This window comes from Saccoglossus kowalevskii, chromosome 14, assembly GCF_978046115.1.
Source record: "Saccoglossus kowalevskii chromosome 14, keSacKowa6.1, whole genome shotgun sequence".
Taxonomy (NCBI): Eukaryota; Metazoa; Hemichordata; class Enteropneusta; family Harrimaniidae; genus Saccoglossus; species Saccoglossus kowalevskii.
The window spans coordinates 4,715,383-4,732,467 of record NC_140654.1 but is presented as its reverse complement, the minus strand read 5'-3'; the positions used below and the strand labels follow the sequence as shown (position 1 = coordinate 4,732,467).

Sequence of the window (17,085 nt, the reverse complement as noted above, 5' to 3'; positions counted from 1 at the left end):
GCATTTTTCAATAATCGTATCTTATCGGTGTTCGATTTATAAGTGCAACATAAACGTATTCCCTCGGGAGATCAATGAGGAGGAGCTTGGGAAGCTATACACCCATATTGAAATAATAGACTCGTCGAATACCGTAAAATTACTTTTCTTCACGACATTCAAACTTTTATGAAACATGAAAATGTTGAATATTGTGTAATTCAGTTCTCAATAATAGTAACATATCCGTGCCTCGTAATCAATAGAAAATGTGCATTGAATTTGAAAACATACATTCTCCTTACTGTGATGCCGCAAAAGGGTAAATTTGGCATCGCAACAAAGCAATGGCGCTATTTTTGATTTATAAGAAGTGACAATGTGAAGAAGCAGCATAGTGATAATCTGGCTATATATGGAGCACGGCAGCTTGCAGATTCTGTTCTAGTGGTATCTGAAGAACTGTCAAAGTAAGTTTTATTTCGATCTTGATTTGATCTTCTTAATATAGGTAAAAAAAAAAAACATAACGAAAATCGCCGTATACATGAAGCTCTTTAGCTCTTGTCAGACAGACAGACATTTGTTCTGTTTTGAAGCGTTTAAAGTCATTCTTATTTATGTTTATGTATACCTACCAACTTTACAGAACATCGATAGAGTAATAAATAGAAAAAAATCACAATTACAAGCCGAATTGTTCTAATTAGCTAATTTGCATAATAAATAAAATTAAGAAAACAAATATAACTTGTTTATACATTTTATCTGGGTTTCAACCTTTTCTGGGGTTACTGAGGTTAAACAAGGGTGTAACTTAAGTCCAACTCTTTTCAATTTGTTTATTAATGACCTACCAGGAATTTTTGATGCTGCAACATATAATCCACCCACACTGGGAAACAGTAAAGTTGGGTGCCTCCTTTTTGCGGACGACATTGTCACCTTTCAGAAACAAAACATGGATTATAAAAGAGCTTAGATAATCTCTCCGCTTACACAAAACACTGGAAGCTGACTGTTAATACAGAGAAAACAAAAATAATGGTTTTCAATAAAAATAATCGTCTATTAATGTGGTTAGACACTACAACTATTTAGGGGTTGTATTAAGTTCAAACGGAAAATTTAAGGGGGCAATTAAAACATTAAAACTAAAAGGCCAAAAAGCTTTATTTAGTTTAAAAGCAAAACTTGGACATAAGGCAAATTTAAATCCACTTACAATGTTATCCCTTTTCGATAAACTAATTAGACCTATACTAGTTTACGGAAGTGACATCTGGGGTCACGAAAGCACATACATGTACAAATCAAGTGTGTAAGAAATTTACCTAAACTTTTGTCGTTTTGTTTTAGGAGTCAGGAAGAACACATCTATCTTGGGTATTTATGGGGAACTGAGAAAATACCCACTTGACATATTCATCAAAAAACAATTAATTAAATACTTCAACAGAGTAATGAATACATCAAATGAATTGGTAAGGAAGGCAGCAATTATGAACAAACAATTAAACAGCAAATGGTACAGTGCCATAACTACACTGTTAACTCAAATAAACCAACCACAAATTATCGAAACAACAACTATACTGAACGAGAGAGAAACCAAGAAATTAGGTTTGGAAGTTGAAAAAATATATAAATTATACTGGAAAAGGGAAATTAACATAGGGACTGATGTTAACCAAAATAACAATAACAGAAGAAATAAACTGAGAACGTACAAAAATTTCAAAAATGAATTTACTTTAGAAAATTATATGATCAAAATAAAGAATGCCGAACTAAGGTGAATGTCTAAGTAGTCTGTCTGAATGTCTGAGCAATCATAAACTAAAAATTGAAACAGGGAGGTACACCAAACCAAAAACCGAAATAGGAAAAAGAATCTGCGAACTGTGTTCAATTAACAAAGTAGAAGATGAGTACCATTTCATGATTGAATGCCCCTTTTACGAACAAACGCGGAAAGCATTATTGAAGAGACTACTAAGCACATTATAAATTTCACGTAAAATTTGTATGTTATACATATATGTGTTTTAGCAGTTAGTGTAACCATTTTAATTCCTTCTGAGGAATTTTAAGTGTTTCAATAAACCTAGAATTTCATCACCAGTTCCCTCTTTTCGTCACAAATTCACAAAGTAGTCCTGTTTATAGTCTGCACTTTCCTTCAGAAACTTGGGACAAAATAGCCAATTTTTTTTAAATAAAAACTGAAAATTTACTCAAATTTTGTCTGTTGATTTCAAAATCATTAATTAAGGTTCATTTCCAGAAATATTGAAGAATATTAAGAAAAACATGAATAATAATTTAGGTAAAAAAGTCGATTGTTAAAAATTTAAGGCAATATTAATTAATTGTTTGTTCACTTTACATAAAATGTGGGTGACCCTGTAATTTGTGCAATATTATTTATGAATTTTTTTATTATAAATGCCAATCTAATTAAAGATAACATGTTAATAACACTTTTTAGTCTTCTTATTTTAATTTATACTGATTTGTGGTTTATTTACTAAATTGTTTGTCTCTGTGTTATTTTATTTTTGTATTTGCATGGATAGAAGTATTTTCACTGATTTAATAGCCATACATTACGTGCAAACCATAGGAAGAAAACTATTTCAGACAAATACTCTCTTCTATTCATGTTTGTTCTCAACTAATCAACATTATGGATCATAAAGATGACAGTTCTGATAATTTTGATGAATTATTCAACAAGCTTCATGCAGCACATAAAGAACAAATTCAAAGTAAGTCCAAGATAGATGCAGTATAATTTTTTATTGGTTGGTATCAGTCTGTGTATTTTGGTGATTAATATTCATGAATGTTTAATTAGATGTTTTTGTTGAATTATTAATGAAAGCAATCTTCAGCAAAAATTTAAATCCATGCTATAATTCCACAGTACTTGCAGAATACATATTTACATAAGCACATGCACTACCAATAGAACAATTACAGTATATATGTTTGGTTGACACAGAGTTAAAGCGAGAAGGTCGAGTCCCAATCGACGATAACAACACACGCTAAGAACGCAAAGGCTCATGGGTAAACCATTGTTTGTAAACAATGACATGCTATGGCCACCTGATGCATGAGTAGGTGACGACTCCCCTGCTTTAAGTTTTTACTGGGTTCAGTTTGTTTTGTTATTTGATTTCACAGAATTGCAAAATGAAATAAACAAGTTGAAATCTAAGGAAGAAGAAAACAAAGCCTATTATAATGGGTAAGAGTGGAAACAGGATGTCAGTGATGTACTAGCTTTGTATGTGGGTAATATTGAACTCAAATATAAGTATAAAATTATATTTATTCATAATATTTTACTTCTTTTTACTGAAGAACCAACTCTAAAAATGGAGTTCACAGGATGATGCCTTATTACGCTGATTTCCTTCTAAATTGTTTTTAAATTTACCGGTAACATTGTTTGACAGTAATTCCCACATCAAATTGATTTTGACCCACACAAAATAAAGTTAGTGACACAAATTTAACAAATGGGAATGACATCACACCTCTTGACAGAATAGCCAAAATCTTGACTACTTTGCCCCCTCCCACTATATTTTGAACAATTTAAGTGTTTTGACAAGTGTTACAAGCTTTGAGAAGTAAAATATCAGTGAGGTGCGTTTATTGTTTCTTTCATTAGCATATGTACAGATCTTCAAAAAGAGTACCAGCATAATAAAAAACTTATTGAACATAACAACAAACTGAGAACTGAAGTAACAAACTTGAAAGATACAAACAAGAATACTTGGTGAGTTTATAGTCTTCAAACCTAGTTCAGGTTATTTCTGTTATTTATGGCCAATACAGCACACCAACACATTGACCTCTGCTACTTATTGGCAATACAGCACACCAACACATTGACCTCTGCTACTTATTGGCAATACAGCACACCAACACATTGACCTCTGCTACTTATTGGCAGTACAGCACACCAACACATTGACCTCTGCTACTTATTGGCAATACAGCACACCAACACATTGACCTCTGCTACTTATTGGCAATACAGCACACCAACACATTGACCTCTGCTACTTATTGGCAGTACAGCACACCAACACATTGACCTCTGCTACTTATTGGCAATACAGCACACCAACACATTGACCTCTGCTACTTATTGGCAATACAGCACACCAACACATTGACCTCTGCTACTTATTGGCAATACAGCACACCAACACATTGACCTCTGCTACTTATTGGCAATACAGCACACCAACACATTGACCTCTGCTACTTATTGGCAATACAGTACACCAACACATTGACCTCTGCTACTTATTGGCAATACAGCACACCAACACATTGACCTCTGCTACTTATTGGCAATACAGTACACCAACACATTGACCTCTGCTACTTATTGGCAGTACAGTACACCAACACATTGACCTCTGCTACTTATTGGCAATACAGTACACCAACACATTGACCTCTGCTACTTATTGGCAATACAGTACACCAACACATTGACCTCTGCTACTTATTGGCAATACAGCACACCAACACATTGACCTCTGCTACTTATTGGCAATACAGCACACCAACACATTGACCTCTGCTACTTATTGTACAGCACACCAACACATTGACCTCTGCTACTTATTAGCAGTACAGTACACCAACACATTGACCTCTGCTACTTATTGGCAGTACAGTACACCAACACATTGACCTCTGCTACTTATTGGCAATACAGCACACCAACACATTGACCTCTGCTACTTATTGTACAGCACACCAACACATTGACCTCTGCTACTTATTAGCAGTACAGTACACCAACACATTGACCTCTGCTACTTATTGTACAGCACACCAACACATTGACCTCTGCTACTTATTGGCAATACAGCACACCAACACATTGACCTCTGCTACTTATTGGCAATACAGCACACCAACACATTGACCTCTGCTACTTATTGGCAATACAGCACACCAACACATTGACCTCTGCTACTTATTGGCAATACAGCACACCAACACATTGACCTCTGCTACTTATTGTACAGCACACCAACACATTGACCTCTGCTACTTATTGGCAGTACAGTACACCAACACATTGACCTCTGCTACTTATTGGCAATACAGCACACCAACACATTGACCTCTGCTACTTATTGTACAGCACACCAACACATTGACCTCTGCTACTTATTGGCAGTACAGTACACCAACACATTGACCTCTGCTACTTATTGGCAATACAGCACACCAACACATTGACCTCTGCTACTTATTGTACAGCACACCAACACATTGACCTCTGCTACTTATTGGCAGTACAGTACACCAACACATTGACCCCTACTACTTATTGTACAGCACACCAACACATTGACCTCTGCTACTTATTGGCAATACAGCACACCAACACATTGACCTCTGCTACTTATTGTACAGCACACCAACACATTGACCTCTGCTACTTATTGGCAGTACAGTACACCAACACATTGACCCCTACTACTTATTGTACAGCACACCAACACATTGACCTCTGCTACTTATTGGCAGTACAGTACACCAACACATTGACCTCTGCTACTTATTGGCAGTACAGCACACCAACACATTGACCTCTGCTACTTATTGGCAATACAGCACACCAACACATTGACCTCTGCTACTTATTGTACAGCACACCAACACATTGACCTCTGCTACTTATTAGCAGTACAGTACACCAACACATTGACCTCTGCTACTTATTGGCAATACAGCACACCAACACATTGACCTCTGCTACTTATTGTACAGCACACCAACACATTGACCTCTGCTACTTATTGGCAATACAGCACACCAACACATTGACCTCTGCTACTTATTGTACAGCACACCAACACATTGACCTCTGCTACTTATTGGCAGTACAGTACACCAACACATTGACCTCTGCTACTTATTGGCAGTACAGCACACCAACACATTGACCTCTGCTACTTATTGGCAATACAGCACACCAACACATTGACCTCTGCTACTTATTGGCAATACAGCACACCAACACATTGACCTCTGCTACTTATTGTACAGCACACCAACACATTGACCTCTGCTACTTATTGGCAGTACAGTACACCAACACATTGACCCCTACTACTTATTGTACAGCACACCAACACATTGACCTCTGCTACTTATTGGCAGTACAGTACACCAACACATTGACCTCTGCTACTTATTGGCAGTACAGCACACCAACACATTGACCTCTGCTACTTATTGTACAGCACACCAACACATTGACCTCTGCTACTTATTGGCAGTACAGTACACCAACACATTGACCCCTACTACTTATTGTACAGCACACCAACACATTGACCTCTGCTACTTATTGGCAATACAGCACACCAACACATTGACCTCTGCTACTTATTGTACAGCACACCAACACATTGACCTCTGCTACTTATTGGCAATACAGCACACCAACACATTGACCTCTGCTACTTATTGTACAGCACACCAACACATTGACCTCTGCTACTTATTGGCAGTACAGTACACCAACACATTGACCCCTACTACTTATTGTACAGCACACCAACACATTGACCTCTGCTACTTATTGGCAGTACAGTACACCAACACATTGACCTCTGCTACTTATTGGCAGTACAGCACACCAACACATTGACCTCTGCTACATATTGGCAATACAGCACACCAACACATTGACCTCTGCTACTTATTGTACAGCACACCAACACATTGACCTCTGCTACTTATTAGCAGTACAGTACACCAACACATTGACCTCTGCTACTTATTGTACAGCACACCAACACATTGACCTCTGCTACTTATTGGCAGTACAGTACACCAACACATTGACCTCTGCTACTTATTGTACAGCACACCAACACATTGACCTCTGCTACTTATTAGCAGTACAGTACACCAACACATTGACCTCTGCTACTTATTGTACAGCACACCAACACATTGACCTCTGCTACTTATTGGCAGTACAGTACACCAACACATCGACCTCTGCTACTTATTGGCAGTACAGTACACCAACACATTGACCTCTGCTACTTATTGTACAGCACACCAACACATTGACCTCTGCTACTTATTGGCAATACAGTACACCAACACATTGACCTCTGCTACTTATTGGCAATACAGCACACCAACACATTGACCTCTGCTACTTATTGGCAATACAGCACACCAACACATTGACCTCTGCTACTTATTGGCAATACAGTACACCAACACATTGACCTCTGCTACTTATTGGCAATACAGCACACCAACACATTGACCTCTGCTACTTATTGTACAGCACACCAACACATTGACCTCTGCTACTTATTAGCAGTACAGTACACCAACACATTGACCTCTGCTACTTATTGTACAGCACACCAACACATTGACCTCTGCTACTTATTGGCAGTACAGTACACCAACACATTGACCTCTGCTACTTATTGTACAGCACACCAACACATTGACCTCTGCTACTTATTGGCAGTACAGTACACCAACACATTGACCTCTGCTACTTATTGGCAGTACAGTACACCAACACATTGACCTCTGCTACTTATTGGCAGTACAGTACACCAACACATTGACCTCTGCTACTTATTGGCAATACAGCACACCAACACATTGACCTCTGCTACTTATTGGCAGTACAGTACACCAACACATTGACCTCTGCTACTTATTGGCAGTAAAGTACACCAACACATTGACCTCTGCTACTTATTGGCAGTACAGCACACCAACACATTGACCTCTGCTACTTATTGGCAGTACAGTACACCAACACATTGACCTCTGCTACTTATTGGCAGTACAGCACACCAACACATTGACCTCTGCTACTTATTGGCAGTACAATACACCAACACATTGACCTCTGCTACTTATTGGCAGTACAGCACACCAACACATTGACCTCTGCTACTTATTGTACAGCACACCAACACATTGACCTCTGCTACTTATTGGCAATACAGCACACCAACACATTGACCTCTGCTACTTATTGTACAGCACACCAACACATTGACCTCTGCTACTTATTAGCAGTACAGTACACCAACACATTGACCTCTGCTACTTATTGTACAGCACACCAACACATTGACCTCTGCTACTTATTGGCAATACAGCACACCAACACATTGACCTCTGCTACTTATTGGCAGTACAATACACCAACACATTGACCCCTACTACTTATTGGCAGTACAATACACCAACACATTGACCTCTGCTACTTATTGGCAGTACAGCACACCAACACATTGACCTCTGCTACTTATTGGCAGTACAGTACACCAACACATTGACCTCTGCTACTTATTGGCAATACAGCACACCAACACATTGACCTCTGCTACTTATTGGCAGTACAGTACACCAACACATTGACCTCTGCTACTTATTGGCAATACAGTACACCAACACATTGACCTCTGCTACTTATTGGCAGTACAGTACACCAACACATTGACCTCTGCTACTTATTGGCAGTACAGTACACCAACACATTGACCTCTGCTACTTATTGGCAATACAGCACACCAACACATTGACCTCTGCTACTTATTGGCAGTACAGCACACCAACACATTGACCTCTGCTACTTGTTGGCAGTACAGTACACCAACACATTGACCTCTGCTACTTGTTGGCAGTACAGTACACCAACACATTGACCTCTGCTACTTATTGGCCAATACAATACACAATTTATGTTCAAAGAAAGCTTAGATTAATTTCTTATTTTATTTGTAGTTCACAAAAATGTAAGAGGTGTGAACATCTTGAAGTGGAATTCAATAAAGAGAGAAACCAGTGGTTGCAACTGATTGAAGAAAAAGAGCACAAAATATGTACATTAGGTAATTTTAATTTTAGTTAGACACTTTTCAATATAGCTAAAATGTGGCCATCTTGTGAAAGCCCATTGTCAAGAGGTTCCAAAATACAATGTATATAAAGATGTCAAAACATTCTTACACCCTCTTGTGCTAATTCTGTTTACCACGTGACCAAGTAATTTATAAAAACATTTATTATGCTCAAAAATATACATTTGTCCGCGTACATGTAATCAAATCACTGTGCTGTGCTGACAAAATAACGTGCCAAGCATGAACTTAAACCTTCCCTGAGCGTGATTCAACATGTTGTATCCTACAAAATTCACTTGGAAAATCAATCAGTATTTATAGACAATGATATGCACACTGGGTATTGTCCCAATCTACCAATCAAAAGTCTCCATACAGAGTTGCATTTCAATCAGATCATCATGGTCTTCTCACTAATATATATATGCATATACATTTAATCAGGTCATGCGCTGGGCTTCCCATGTGCTGCGCTCTTGAAGGCGACATCTTCTATAAATGTTACTTGAAGTTCGGTTAACTGTTAATTAAAGTTCAAGTTACCAAATGTCGTCAACAAAAATGTATGTAGCCCTATAACTTGAAGTGTAGTTAACTGTAAATTGGTCGAGTTACAATTTGGGTGTGGTTTCTCAAAAGTAGGCGTGGTATATAAATTCAGGGCTCATACCACTCATTGAAACTCCATAGACGACAATGTTAACATATGACGAGATTGCTATATGGAAATGATAAACAAAGTTGAAAACATGGCTCAAAAATGGAAAATCAATAGGCCAGTAATCAACCACATGAAAAAAACTAACATGTTGGCCAGCTCAAACTCTTGCAAATCTCAGGTAAACAAGACACGCCTACTTTTTTTGAATTGCACCTAGAGAAATCACTGGAAAAACACCAAGATTAGAACATCCAAATATACACAGAATAAACCCACAAGTACACAGCCGCTAAGTAATAAACAAAAGACCACATGTTAGTCTCACCTTTGACCCAGGGGATCACTCCCTCAAACAGGGAGCACCTGAGAACAAAAATATTTAAAAAATTTCATTGGTTCTTACAAGGCATTTAAATTGAGACCAAAAATAGGATCATGGCCATTTTTGTAATTTGATGTTTTTGTAACTCAATATCTGTAACTTGAACAATTCAGCATCTTCATCTTGTGACTTTTTCACAATCATTTAAAAGTTAAAGTGTATAAATCTTATTAAACTATCAAGTGATATATTTTGTTCTACAGAAACAAAGGCTCAAAACTTGGAAAAGAAAACCAATGATCACGATACAAATGTGATGAAAACTTCACCTGTAGGTATGAGTGATGAAGAAAGTCAGACATTTGGTAGAATAAATAAACCTGTCCATAATAAGTTGTCAATGAATAAAGACAGAAAAAAAGTGAGATATGAAGAGTCTAAGAAAATTTCTCCAGATGGAAGATTGTTGGAAGGACGAAACATAGAGATCAATAAATATGATGGTAAGGGAAAGATGGGTAATTTTAAGATTAAGCAGGAATGTTTGGACTCTTCAGAGAGATCACAGTTGTGTTTAAACAATAGAGGGATTGTGTCAGTGCCAGACTCTTGTGAACCAGATACGTGTACAGGATGGACCCAAGAAATGAAATATTTGCCACGGAAACTGGACATTCAAGACACCCAGGATGTAAGAGGAATAAGAAAACCATCAGCTAGGATTCTTGTTACGGATACCTGTTACCAGGACACCATGTCAATGAGTCCGGTAATTGCAGGTAATCTGGAACTGAGTAAGGGTCGCAGAGTTAAGTTGAGAAGAGATCGATTTGATGATTTGAGAGATGGACTGCAGTTGGCTGCAGTACCAGAAACACTTGATGTCAATATTGATAGTCCAGAGCCATTAAGTTTGTTGATATGTTCACCGACATCAACGAGCACACCAGCTGTTGAACGTTGTAGAGTTTCAATGGAGCATGATAAGACTAGTCTCTTAAAGAGGGTTGTTGAAAAGTTAAGTAGATCTGACAACAGAAAGTCAAGTGACTTGGAACATTTAAACATGCTAACACCAATTCAACTGAATGAATCACAAAATATTGCCGCACGTTTACCATCATCAATGTTTACAGCTGAAAAGCTTCAAAATCCTGAATGTGAAATTGTGCAAAGGCTACAGTTTGATGAAGTACCTGGAAATAACGATTATACAGTAGTAACACAACGCGACTCCAGATTATCTTTCCTTGGTAACGATGAAAGTCATCCCTCTCCACTTTTGTTAAAACCATTGGTGCCAAGACATCACAATAATGGTAAGTTTAATCTTTCCTCTGATGTAAGCGAACATTCTAGTCCAACAAAGAAGTCACAGTCACCACCTGGAAAAGAAAATTCTCCTATCCCAAAAGAAAAATTCTCACAAGAGAAATGGGTGCAAAATCCAAAGAAGAGGCAGTTGCAATGGGAACATGATGCAATAGACACTGATGAAACATGTGTAACTGAACCTGCTCAGAAATATTCAAAGGGGAGTGAAGATCAAGACTGTTTTTGTGATGATGAAACTGAGAGAATGACAAGAAATAAAATAAAGAGAAAGAATGGCTTATGTGACACTAAAAAGAAAAGAACATCAAGAAAAAAAACAGCTAAACTTGTACAAAGCACTCTTACACAAACATTTGGTGGAGATATCAACAAAATGAATAATGATGTTGCCATGGATATGCACTTTGAGGATAAGACATTTAAAGATAAGTTCACTGCAAGTAATATTGAATTTAAAAAACCTGTCTCGCCAAGGATTGTTAACAAAAAAACTGATACTAAAGCAGTCTGTGGTACTAACATGGAGATGAACTCAGATGAGAATTTTACCATGCCTTGTGTTATGAATGGAAGTCTAGATCCGGCTCTTCAACTGTCAGAACTGGAAGAAGATTCTGATTTACTACTTCAAGGCTGTAAGAGTCCAACATTTGATAAGAGTAATTGCAAAGGAAGAATATTCCTGGGAGACATTGAATCAGAAAGTCTTCTTTGCAGCAAACTTGCAAACTGCAGTGAAAGTTTAAAATTTGGTGCAGTTGACAATAATCATCTCAGAGGATGTGATGCAGAGGATACTGATATGACATACATAACACAGAAAACTGGTGTACATGATGGCCTCGCACATTCCAAGAAAAATAAAAAGGAAAAGACAAATTTGTCGAAAGAAAGTACTGCTGATGACAGTTGTGCTGATATGTTTGGTAGCAGTCATGACAACAATGGTGAAAAGAATGATGTTACTGGTAAGTCCTAGTTTTATAGCTCAGTGAATCTTTCTAAAACAAAACACAAGAAGTGACAACAACACACAATTGGGCAACTTATGGACATGTTTAATTTCACCACAGATATATTCAAACAAGTTATTATGATAACTATGATTCATCTTTTGTCATCTTTTACAAAACAAACCCACATTATTTTTTCCATATTATTTTCAAAAATTGTAATTGACAGTAGCAAAATGGGAAATTATGTCTATGGGTGTAATATTATGCCAAAGTATTCTTAAGCTTAAATCTCTAACATCCTTGTTCACACTGTTATAGAATATTTTCACTAATAACTTCATGTTGACATCTAAAAACATGTGTAATAGCCAAGGTCAAGCAGTTCTGAAAAGGTCTAATTACACTAGGATTTGGAAAGCTGGATGTTACCGTTAAAGAGAATTGACTGATGGCTGAATTATTCACATGTACCCAGAGATAAACTTTTAAATGACTTTGATAAAATATATTTGTGAATAGCATAAAAGAGAGAACAGTCAGCTAAGCTGAATACAGTAAGACTGGAACGTGGGTGGGCATGTGATCTTGTACAGTCTATATGAAAAAAAGATATTGTGTTTAGTTCCACATTGCAATGCACAGTACAGATGGGAGTCCTCAATCACAGGCAAAGTTCCCGCTTGTAGGTAGAACCCATGAAACTCCACTCTGGTGAATCTTTAAGGTACAGGTACAATTTGGGATATAGTACTTCAGGTTACACTTCATGGACATACCCCGATTGGTCACTGCCTCCCTTGGTTCAATGATAAAGACCTGCAGTTGAGTCTCAGAATATATACAACATAGAATATGTGTGCAAATTCAGCGCAATGTTGTTGTTTTTTCAAATAGCTGTTCACTTACTGATAATTAACTTTAATGGGTTCTTCAGGAATGCTGGTGTATCAATATTTCATTTGAATATTCATCCTGTGTTTCTATGTAAAGTTTCTTAACTACTGTTTTCATACATTGTACATGCTATGTTGAGTTACCAGTTCATCCAGAATAGTCCAATATTTTTCAGATGTTTACAACAATGACGATAGTCACCACAACTATGACAACCAAAGCTTGGAGACAAGTTTTGACAGGTATGTGTTTTGGTCATGATTTTTTACTCAAACAAATGGCAATATGTATTAACAATAACTAACAAAACATTGCACTGTGTGTGCAAGCAAATTATCCAAATCAGAAAATGAAAAAAAAAAAAAGAAAATTTTCTTCACCTCGAAAGCAGACTTCGGCCAAGGAGCTTCTTCTGCTTTCATTGCAGTTTTGTCGACTTCAATGCGGACAAAGCAACCAAACTGACTTGTCGCCTGACCAATTTTTAGGCCACCATACACCTCCACTCCTCTCCCATTTCTCTCATCATTGCAGAAGAAATGCGGGACAGCCACTCTGGACAATATGTCCTTAAAGTTGTCTGGACGAAACTCGCTTGCCGCTACCAATCTCTCGTATAGCTCTGTAAACTTTACATCTTCCTGGCCGACGTCAATTGCGTACCAGTCTACAACAATCCCTCCGTTTTTCCTCTGAACTTTTATGCTCCAGTAGTTTGGTGGCGTGGTCGCCATGTTGGAATCATTTAGGACAAAATTGGCACGTTTTGAGGTAGTCCAAAACAAGTTTTACGACAAGCCGGCGCTTTGTGACAATATGAGTTGGCAAGTTCTGGACTGAAAATCGATCTGTGGAGACTCGTCGTGGGAGATTTTTTTTGAGAACAAACGAAAACTAATGCGCGTACACGGATGTCATCCATAAAATTAAGTCGGTGTGGCCTAACTATGACAACTGAAAGTTGATTAATAACATTCTGAAAATACATGTCAAATTAACATAACATTCATTTGTCTTTTTGGCAATCATTTTGTAATAAAAAGCTCCTTATATTCACTACGTTCAATCACCCACCATTGACTCCGGTCAGTCAAAATGACTATTTTGAACTGCAGTCATTTTGACTGATCGGAGTCTGGTGGGTAATTGAACATAGTGAATTTTAGGCAGAGAGTTCTCATAACCCGCCTATTCACATAGTTTATACCCACCATAGACTCCGGGTCCTCCTGACCACCCCACTTTTTCGTAGCGTTGGCTTAGTCCTCGGTGCGGAGAAAAAGAACCAGACTGACTTGATAGCTAATATGGTGCCGCCTTAATACCTCCGGCTCGGCCACATGGTTGTGATGTAAGAGGAAAATCTTTAGGTCATGGGGCTTCCCCTGACCTAGATTTCTCTCTCCATCATTGGCTGAATCGCAGATTAATGCCTACAGTTCAAAATAGTAATTTTTACTTACCGGAGTCTATGATGGATATGAACTATGTGAATAGGCGGGTTCTGAGAACCCTCTGCCTAAATCACTACTCTACCTCCTATCCTCCTCATAATTCAACATTTTTGAAGCATTCTCCATCTCAACAAGGCTATCCTTCCTTGTTTTGAATTCCCACAAACTGTTTATGTTTCTGAGCTCATCATTTCTTTGAAAAGTTCCTACATTCCACATCTTAAGCCAAATGAAATATGTGTATAGCTGTTTATTTTGTCATATTTTTTTATTTCATTATTCTTGTAGAAGCTGTTGTACATATTGGTTTATACTGTTATAAAGAAATAGAATTTCATACTACATGAGTATATACAGCATGCTGTTGGAGCCAACAAATGAGCACCCTCTAGTGACCACTTTCCAGTTTAATCATAAAGAATATGCATGTGAAAATTAGGCACGGTTGGGTTATTTGGATTTAGTTTTACCCCTGGCGTGAATAATGATGTAACTTTGTTTATTTTGCCAGGGTTCCTAAGTCAAATACATCTCTTAATTACAAACATGTAGAAGTGGTTCGGAAAAAGGATGCCCGGAAAAAACTGAAAGGATTTAATTGTAAACAGTGTGAGGAGGTAGGTACTGTAACCATAGCAACATGTATAGCATCTACCGGGGGGTATGATATTTTGTGCATCTATTTTATTAGAGGCACATATTGCAACGTTCATGTTATGGGACCTCAGCATGTTCCGAAATTGTTAATCCTTTGTGTTTGCAGAGAGATTACAGCAGTTGCATTCACGTAGCGGGACTCACTTTGGGCTCGGCTGGTGCGAAAATTATGCCCTCATTTGCCAATCCCAAACATGGAAAACGTCTCGCATGATGATAGTAATAGTTGCTATATTGAAATCATGTCCATTTGCTGTTATAGTATCATCATGCATGTGAACGGCAAAGAAAATTCGAAAAACAATTATTTTTTCACGTTGATGTACATTGCAAGAAAAAGAAAAAAAGCAGTGTCGCAGCACGTAAATATGCGTCACTGGTGACTGTTTGCATTTATTTCATTCAATACAACAGCACCTGACTATATCTAGCTTCTTCCATTGTCATATCATACAGGTATGATTCACTATTGGTTCTCTTAAATTCACCACTGAGGGTGTGATTTCATACTGTCTATATGCTTCTAAACAGCAAATACAGTATTGCCTTGCTGCCTTTCCGTTCATGTCTGCTTCAAAAACTGGTCATTGTTCTTATTAAATTAATATTACTTTCTTTCTCAGTACTTTGGTGGTTTAGATCTAAATGACGAAGAGAAACTAGAAAGAATGAAGTTTTGTTCCCGACATCGTGGTAAACACACACCACCTAGTACACCAGAACACTACTGGGAACTGGACATGCCAAGCACGCAAACATGTGTAGAGAGAGGTAAGAAATACCAAGCACACAAACATGTGTAGAGAGAGGTAAGAAATACCAAGCACACAAACATGTGTAGAGAGAGGTAAGAAATACCAAGCACACAAACATGTGTTGAGTAAGGTAGTTTCATTGGTTTGAGTAGTTATCAATATACAAAGTGTTTCTCTTGGTACTAGATTATTGTACAATTTGGTCATATTTAATTTGAATTTTATTCTTTTTTGTTTAGTATCAAAACATTTGGTTTCAGTCTTTCTTTAAAGCTACTGTTTCACTATGATTGATTTTATACTTTGAGACACAATTTAAGCGAGTATTATGCAAAGCGGCCTGTTCTCGGGCGCTCTTAAAATTTGATAATACATTTTATGTATCATTACCAGGTTACATGAAGACTGCAAATGAAAAAGAGCCTGGTAGAAAAAGAAGACGACAACCATATCAACAGAAGTTCTAAAACTGGTACAATTATGTTAAATTCTAACACTACTCTATTATATATACCTTCTGATAAATAAAGATTTTTATTGAAAATATGATGCAAATGTCTTGTGGTTTATCATTTAAAACTGTAAATGTCATTTTGCAGTTAGACATAGGTATGAACTGTAAACCATTTAAAGCGAGAGGGTTGTCACCTGCGCACATGCAGGAATTGAGTCACAAGCGCTGATAACAACACACGCTAAGAATGCAAAGGCTCATGGGTAGACGCTTGTTTGTAAACAATGACACGCTATGGCCACCAGATGCATGCGTAGGTGACGACTCCCCCCGCTTTAATTTTTGTTGCTAGTCATTTTAACTAAATCGAAATTTTTTAGCATTTGTGTAGACATTTGGCGAAAGTTACTGACACTTTGTGTTCTAGAATTACAGAGAAATTTCCACTGCTAAAAAATTTGGCAATTTTCACTTACATGCAAAAATTTGAAATTAAAGGGGTTTAGAGTAAGCGTATGCTACTTGGATATCTATGTACCGTGATTGAAAGCGGTTGACAGTAAGCGTATGCTACTTGGATATCTATGTACCGTGATTTAAAGCGGTTGACAGTAAGCGTATGCTACTTGGATACTGTAAAGGGGGTAATTATTCACTGGGTTTTAAT

The 17,085-nt window shown here is 37.5% G+C and overlaps 1 protein-coding gene across 2 annotated transcripts; it reads left to right on the top strand.

Moving 5' to 3' along the window:
• Positions 1 to 306: 306 nt before the first annotated feature.
• LOC100375656 (uncharacterized) lies at positions 307 to 16,513 on the top strand. 2 transcript variants are annotated; one of them, XM_085507818.1, is made up of 10 exons: positions 307 to 449; positions 2,559 to 2,750; positions 3,172 to 3,235; positions 3,665 to 3,775; positions 8,812 to 8,918; positions 10,177 to 12,216; positions 13,274 to 13,340; positions 15,064 to 15,169; positions 15,833 to 15,980; positions 16,358 to 16,513. In XM_085507818.1, exons 2-10 carry the CDS (start codon positions 2,669 to 2,671, stop codon positions 16,429 to 16,431), a joined length of 2,799 nt encoding a protein of 932 aa, XP_085363944.1. In that variant the 5' UTR covers positions 307 to 449; positions 2,559 to 2,668; the 3' UTR covers positions 16,432 to 16,513. The 2 variants fall into 2 exon arrangements, with proteins under 2 accessions (XP_085363944.1, XP_085363945.1); XM_085507819.1 differs by lacking the exon at positions 3,665 to 3,775.
• Positions 16,514 to 17,085: the final 572 nt, after the last annotated feature.